The 8,087-nt window shown below is 50.9% G+C and overlaps 1 protein-coding gene across 1 annotated transcript in view; it reads right to left on the bottom strand.

Annotated features, from left to right (window-relative positions):
• Positions 1 to 8,087, bottom strand: part of PER3 (period circadian clock 3) — a 68,993-nt gene that overhangs the window by 55,049 nt on the left and 5,857 nt on the right. Inside the window, exons 5-9 of the mRNA XM_014546199.1 lie at positions 6,684 to 6,732; positions 5,312 to 5,448; positions 2,854 to 2,932; positions 1,301 to 1,407; positions 915 to 1,071 (exon numbers count right to left, since the gene is read on the bottom strand). Of these exons, the coding sequence (XP_014401685.1) occupies positions 915 to 1,071; positions 1,301 to 1,407; positions 2,854 to 2,932; positions 5,312 to 5,448; positions 6,684 to 6,732 (529 nt within the window). The remainder of the gene's footprint in view (positions 1 to 914; positions 1,072 to 1,300; positions 1,408 to 2,853; positions 2,933 to 5,311; positions 5,449 to 6,683; positions 6,733 to 8,087) is intronic.

The following is an 8,087-nucleotide window of genomic DNA, read 5'->3' as shown; positions in this document are numbered from 1 at the left end:
GAACGGCGCCTGCGTCCCAGCATGAGGGTGAGGCCTCATTTCCACGCTTAAAAAGGACATCGAAGGGCACCGATGGCCCAGCCCAGGAACCTGCAGGTCAACTGTAAACGGGCCAAAAAGTCAGGGGACTGGGGGCATCTTAGGCTCCGATACTGGGCCAGGCTGCTCTGGATCTACTTCACCGATTCCGGTAAATGCGCAGGTAACGGTGATCAAACAGGCCTGAGTCAGCCCTGCTGGCAGGAAAGTCAGTACCACAGAGTCTAATTTTTAAAAATAACGATTTAATAAAATAGACACAAGGAAGTGGGATTTGACAGAAGCTGATAGAAAAAGTATTATTTGCTCACTAAGCAGCACTTTAAAATTCTGAAAAGGCAAAAAAAAAAAAAATCTTACCCATAATCCCACTACCCCACACACAACCAAAAAGTCTATTTTATTTCCTTCTAATCTTGTCACATCTCATGGTTAGTGTGTGTGTTTTAGACGTATGTTAATCTTATGGTATAAATAACTTTATATGCTTTTTACATCTAATATGTCAACTTCCCATGTTCTACAATCTCTGTAAAAATTTTTCTTGACCAATATAACATGTCAAGGAGACATTCCAGTTTAGTTAAGGACGGACATTTGAGCTACTCTAAGTCGGCCATTACGATTGTGTTGTAAAACACATCTTTTTTAAAACAGCTTTTCTGTGTTTCGCCACGTTTCCCTGAACGTCCCCAGAAGGGAAGCATCAGGCCGGGAGGGAAATCGCTCGTGGAAACTGCTTGCGGAAAGCACTGGGAGTCCGTCCGTCCGTCCGTCCGTCCGTCCGCGTGCTGCCTGATCGAGGGGGGGAAGTGGAGGCAGGAATGTCACCTGTGGTAAGAGTTTCTAGAAAACGAGGAAACTGGTGGACTCACGTCCGCACTTTGTGCCGGCCCATGATGAAGGACACCTTGCGGCTCCACGGGTCCACGAAGCCGGACCAGCTGGAATCCAGGGTGACGTAGTCGCCGTTGTGTGTGCAGAAGCGAACGGGGCGGTGCTCAAAGGGGGCGCGGCCCGCGGCCCGCAGCACTGCACCGGAGGGGACGGGAGAGGAACTTACCCACACGTGACGACAAACGTCACTGTTAGGCAGTTACGGATCAATGTTCGGAACGTCAAAGTAGGAAAAAAATGGTGTGTGAGCAGTTTCCACACGTTGCTCACCAGATTAAGGTAAAGGTTAAGCTCTAGTAAGAAATGAAAAAAAGTTCGATCAACGATGAAGGAAAGAACCTCCTGCCCAGGCAGCAGCCCTCACCTTCCTGGTGGACGGCGACCATCAGAGAGCGGTCTTCCGGGTGCAGGTTCGCGAGGACGGACGAGCCGATCAGGTCCTGCGGCAGGTACCCCAGCAAAGGCACGGCCCTGGGCAGACGCACAGGCCACCGGTGAGACGCAGTTATACTTTGAAAACACTGCTTTCCTTCATTTTAAACTCGAGTCAACAGGTACATACAGACTACGGGGAACAGTCGCATAACCTAAGAAAGGCTGCCATCTGCATCGAAATCACGCAGGGCACCTGCTCACACAGACTGGCTCGCCGCCGGCCAACAGGGCGGAATATCGGGGGCGAGACCGGGGATCTGTGTATTTACAAGTTCCTCAGAGGTCCTCGAGGGCCTCCATTCGCTGCCATTTATGTTTACAAACATCGCATCCTAACACAGAAACATGCTCAGGATGTTGAAGGAAGGCAGCGCGCTACGCATGTGTACAGTATGATGACAATCACACAAAACGACACCCGACAAAGGTCGTCCAATGATGCGGGCCCAAGGCTCCCGGAAACGGCTCACGCCCAAGGCGCCACACGACACTCGGGGCGATTGGGAGCGACCCGACTCCACACACATGTTCTCTGTGCACAAGGTCACAAACACTGTCTAAGGCAGTAACATTCAGCTGTTTTCAAAATATCCTGGTTAAATTATCCTGCTTTCTACAGATTATATTATACCAAGTGTCTCACCAATTACTACTTACCTCAGGGTAACTGTAAGGAAATAAGCCCATTTTTAGATGTTAAGATTTTTAAAAATCAACATTCACGTATCGTAACCATGCCAAGTTTTTGACACTTTTGCTTGACACCTCCATGAGGTCTGAGGCTTGTTATCCAGGTTTTGAGATTTCATTTATGAAAAAAATTTAAAATAAACTGGGGGAAAATGGAAGGCACTAATCAGGGGGTAACAATGTTTTATCATTTTTTCAAATAAAGATCTTAAAAAACAACAATAAGCAACTACTATTCATTAACACTGAAAGGGTTATTTTAACATTTAAAGAAGTAGGAAGGACGACCTAAGTTCAAAATAAGTAAATTTAGTTTCATACACACAAAAAAAAATCTGTTCTTTTCTCTCCCCAGCCCCCTTAAAAAAGGAAGTCATGAGCCGGCGGGAAGCAGCTGTGCCGTGGAAATGGCCCTGGAAGAGGCGCGGGGCCGGGGCCCCCCTGTGATTACATCCCACACGCGCCCTGGCACACTGGCCCCAGCTTCACCGTCCTCCAGTGTAAACGGGACAGTAACAACGGACTCACCTAAAGCAGCCGGGGATCAAACATAACTTGTAAAGGTGAGACGTGTCGCAGGCAAGGTATTTATGTTAAACATTTAGACCAAGCATGTCCGCGAGTTTGACATGCTTGATTTAGACAAAAAATAATTTCAATCTAACAAAAATCAAACAGATAATGCGTAGATATCATATATGTAATGTAGGAGCATGTGAGCATACGTAAACCTTTTCACATTTGTATTTATTCCCAGAAACAAATCTCTCTCAGGCTTAAAGAAGTACTTACCGGTCATCTATTTCAAGGAAAACACAGCCTGGAGTGTGTGTTGTGGTGAAAATTCTTTTATCCACGGGGATCCGAGGAGCTAGGAAACAAGCATCTAGTTAATCATCCACTTCACGGGAAACGGTGAAATCTCACGTACGGCCTGGCCTCGGAGCAGCCAGAGCGGCATCAGATGGTAATGATTTTCATTATTACTTACATTTTTTTCTCTCTTTTAAAAATAATTTTTAAATTGATTTTAGAGGAAGGGAGAGAGGGAGGGGAGAGGGCAACATCAATGGGGGAGAGAAACACTGATCAGGTGCCTCCCACATGCACCCTGACTGTGGAACAAACCCGAACCCTGGGTATCGAACCTGCCACCTTTCAGTGCGCGGGACAATGCTCCCACCAGCTGAGCCACACCAGCCAGGGCATCATCTACATTTTAATCAGGTCAAATGCCACGCCTACCAAAGTTAACTTTAGACAGAGGAAGTCTGTGTGCACGGACCAGCTTGCTCATTGCAGATCATCTACTGGTCAAGCTGGAGCACCTTAGGGTGCAGGAGCAAGCAGCTCAGCACACAGGACTGGACAGCCCAGAGGACAGGGGCGTGTAAATCTGTGTAATAACACCGGTACAGTCAGGTCAGCCATGGCTGCCTTGAAAACGTAGTGGCTAACACATTAGGGAACCATGTGAGCATAATGCTAACTCTGCATTTGCTTATGCATGATTTCATTTGCAAAAAAACAGGAGGTGAATGCAGAAAACATCTAACTGAATGGAGTCACTTGGGACTACACACACCTCACACACCTCACACACCCACCGCTTCCTCCACGCACTAGTGTTACGGGACACGCCTGTCAGTCTGACGTCAGAACTTCAGACAACCCTCCTCCACCCTCACATCACCCCCGGGGCCCCGCCCACCAGCAAACTGGGGCTTCCCACGGTGAGGAGCCCGATGCGCTGTATGTACTGTTGGTGGATTCCTCTTCTTTCCACATTTAAACATTTTTATTTTCAATTACAGCTGACACTCAGTATTACTTCATATTAGTCCCAGGTATACAGCACAGTGGCTAGACAATTATAATTTATGAAGTGATTGCCCCAACAATTGTAGTACATGTTTTACTATATTCTCCACGCTATACTTTACATACTTTGTATTTTGTAACTGCCCATCGGTACTTCTTAATCCCTTCCCCTTTCCACCCAGTTTCCTCAACTCCCTTCCCATCTGTAACCCTGTATTTGTCCTCTGTATCTGTGATTTGTTTGTCCATATGGTCCTTCAGATTTCGCCTATCAGTAAAATCACATGGTATCTGTCTTTATCTCACAGCATAGTACCCTCTAGGTCCATCCATCTTGTGCAAATTTCATTCCTTTTTATGGCTGAGTAATATTCCATTACTAGAGGCCCGGTGCACGAAATCTGTGCACAGATAGGATCCCTAGGCCTGGCCGGCAATCAGGGCCAATTGGGGCCTTCCTTCCCTGGCTGCCGGCTGGGGCCTTCCTTCGTTCCGCGCCGCCCCCCTGGTGGTCAGCACATGTCATAGCAAGCAATCGAACTCCTGGTCGAACTCCTGAAGGGACAATTTGCCTATTGGTATTAGGCTTTTATGTATATAGGAGATATATATACATCTTCTTTATACAATCATTTTGTTCATGGGCACTTAGGGTGCTTCCATATGTTGGCTATTATAAACAATACTGCAATGAACATGGGGATGCATATTATCTTTTCAAATTAATGTTTTGAATTTCTTCAGATATACACCCATAAGGGGAGTTGCCGAGTTATATGGCCGTTCTATTTTCAATTTTTCGAGGAAGCTCCATACTGTTTTGCATAGTGGCTGCACCAATTTCGTGTCTTAATCATTGTTATCATTCTCATAGGCTTCTGTCTTATTTCTAACGTGTGGTTAAGTCTTCGAGCACTGTGCCCCCAACGTCATTTCCCCAGAAGCCCTGTGGCTCTCCTTCTGTGTGAGTTCTCGGCACAGGACGGTCCAGCAGGACTGACTGTAGCGGGAGCTGCTCCTGACTCACACGGAACATAAGCCTGTAGCCCTGCCATCAGGACACATAAGCCACTAAAGAGCTGACATTTACACACAGGAGACACCAGGGGTTTCAAACACCTTAAAAGCACAAAGCCATTCCTGTGACCGCACTGTGCACCCATGTCCATGTCCTATTTCACACAAGACAGCGCACAGGGCCGCCGACTGGCAGCAGCAGGGGAGGAGAGGGCCGGCCCGCGGCAAGTCCCTGCTGGGCCTCGGCCGTGCGGTCCGTGGAGGGAGCACCGCACAGACGTCCAGGTCAGTAAACCGGCCGCAGCGCGCAGAGTGCAGGCCACGCCGAAGGCCGGGGCGCTGCCTGTCCCTGTGGCAGCGAACGGGCATCCCCGGGACCCCACCGATAGCAGCCCCCCTTCCCCCCACTCACCTTCGTAGCCAGAGTGCATCTTCTCGGCCAGCGCGAGGCAGCAGGGCTCCGGCTCCGGCTCCGACTGCGGCCGCACGTGAATCAAATAGGGAATCACCCGGAACGGGGTGTAACGCTGCCCTCGGCCGCCGCCTTCGCTGCACGAGAAGGAATGGCCCAGCCAGTGAAACGGCTGGAAAACACTTCCCTGCCATTTCTAAGAGACACACAGCCCCATCTAAAACATGTAAATGTATTTATTTTCCGAAGAAGAAAAACCTTTAAAATGTCAGTACCCAAGGGCAAGTCTAGCCACTCGCTCTGCACGCGCAGGTTTGGTGGAGCTGGTCGGATCCCGCGAGTGTGGGATCGGCACCGGGCACTCCACGCCTCTCCCCCCAACCTCCCCACCGAAACTCCAGCCGGACTCCCTGCGTCCGCTGGGGGCGAGGGCTCTCCGTGCCAGCCACGCACAGACGGCCTGACAGCCGTCTCCAGCCGGGTTCCTCCCCGAGCGCCAGCCAGACTCAGGTGCCAGTGCCTCGTCAGACACCACATTTTATTGTGAAAGTTAACAGTAACTGATGTAACAGTAACATGTCGGTAAACTTAGAGGAAAATAAATTCACTAAAATTCCTATGAGAAATGAAGGGTTAACAATGTTGGTCTATTTTCCTCTAGTTTAATATCTCTGGACCCTATAAATCCTTGTCATAAATATACCTATCTTGCTTTCTTTCAAGTTATTCAAAATGTCAAAAATTAATTTTAAATGTGATGAAACAACAAAAAACAAACAAAAGAACCCAAATAGTGGTCATTTGAAAGTGTACTGGCTCGGCCGACGTGGCTCAGTGGTTGAGCATCGAACTATGAACCAGGAGGTCACGGTTCAATTCCCGGTCAGGGCACATGCCCGGGTTGTGGGCTTGATCCCCAGTGTGGGGCGTGCAGGAGGCAGGTGATCAATGATTCTCTCTCATCATGGATGTTTTTATCTCTCTCTCCCTCTCCCTTCCTCTCTGGAATCAATAAAAAAAAGAAAAAGAAAATGGTGATCAATGATTCTCTCTCATCATTGATGTTTCTCTCTCTCTCTCCCTCTCCCTTCCTCTCTGAAGTCAATAAAAAAAAAGAAAAAGAAAGTGTCCTGAACCACCAGGGGTTCTTACGCCCCCAGGGTCACCGTGACCTTTCCCCTCTCTCCTCCTGCTGCATCATCATCTGCTTTTCCCAGGAGGGGGTTTCTTCCCTCAATCAAAAGACAAACTCCTGTGGCAAGAACCAAGTCTTGGCTTTGGTTTCCACACAGGCCTGGCGAACACAAAAGGACCAAAGTAAGAGCCAAGTCCAACCGGAGCGCAGCCGCGTGGCCCCGCAGCCCTCACTCACCGGATCCTGCAGAAAAAGGACTTCACGGGAGCCAGTTCGTACTGCGACGCTGCGGAGACAAAGACAGACCGTCACGCACCCGCAGGGCGACCGCAGAGCAGCCGTCCTCATGGCACCAAGACACTGTCTTTAAGACGGAGACGCTGGTGAAGACGGGCCTCCCTGCCATCCGAGATGCAGGCGCATCCGGGGTTCCCAACAGGAGCCCCGGGGGAGGCCGTGCGCGTCGGGCTCAGTCCTCCTTTCCTCCTCCCACCGGCCCCGCTGTATTCCCATCGCTGCCGAACTCATCCCTTCCACGCCAGTGCGATAGCCCTTTACACCACTGTGTGGGAACATCTGCATCCACTGTGATCGCCTGGACACAGATGATACACAATCCCCCTTCCCCACTCTCCTTCCTTGGACACATTCCCCAAAGTTGTGTTCCTGGGTTCAGGGACGTGATCGCTTTAGGACTCGTGTGTTGGCAAACGAACGTGCGGATGGGACCCCCTGGCAGTGTCGCTACCACACCGCTCACTCCTCGCGGCCATGGTGCACATCAACTGTGCGGATTTTTGCACGGAGTTCATCGATCTGTGACGTGGTCACTCAGAAATGTTTACCAGTAACTGTGCTAACTCCGGGCAGCGGAGGGGCTGGCCTCTCCCAGGGGGTTGCTGACTGTTTCCTCTGGTCGGAACTCCCTGAATGTGTCTTCTGGGCATGTGTTCACTGGAGGGAAAGTCCTGAGTTTAGGAACAAGGAGAAGGTTCGTGCACCGAAGGAGCACAGGCAACGGAAATTCTAAGAACCGAGTCCTGACCGAGGCCCAGGTCTTCTCACTTCCTGGGAAAGGGTCGCAGGAGGCGCCGGAACACGGGCTGCGGTGACCAGGACAATGCCCGCGAGGAAGACGACTCCCGTGTCCAAGCCCAGGCCAGTGGTCACACTGCCAGCCTGCAGGCAACCGAGCCGGAGCCCAGAGTCCGACAGCAGAAGACAGTTCTCACAGGGCGTCTGGGGGACCCCGAGAGAGAACCCGACCGTCGGCTGAGTCCGTGACGTGAGGTTACGCTGCCGTCTCAATGCAGACACTGCTGAGGCGCAGACGAGCTCCCGGAGGGTGACGGTGGGCAAGGATCAAACACCCTCCAAGTTCCGAGATGATTTCACAGGCGGGAGCCACCGCCTGGCGCCACTGTCACACGCTCTTGTTTGCTCACGGCTCCCCGGTGAGTGACAGCCCGGCAGGGGGCGGGGCCGTGGGCAAGAGCAGGGCTCTGGGCTCGTGGCCACGGTGACCTCGGACTCCGCACGTACTGGCAGTGACTTTGGTGAGCCACTTGCTGTGCCTGTGACTGTGGTGGCTGAGCAAGGGGCCGGCTCCTGGCTGCAGGGGCACAGGCCGCTCCCAGCCGC

Source organism: Myotis brandtii, unplaced genomic scaffold (assembly GCF_000412655.1).
Source record: "Myotis brandtii unplaced genomic scaffold, ASM41265v1 scaffold434, whole genome shotgun sequence".
NCBI lineage: Eukaryota > Metazoa > Chordata > Mammalia > Chiroptera > Vespertilionidae > Myotis > Myotis brandtii.
Note: the sequence above shows the minus strand (reverse complement) of the source record. Positions and strands in the feature narration are given on the sequence as shown.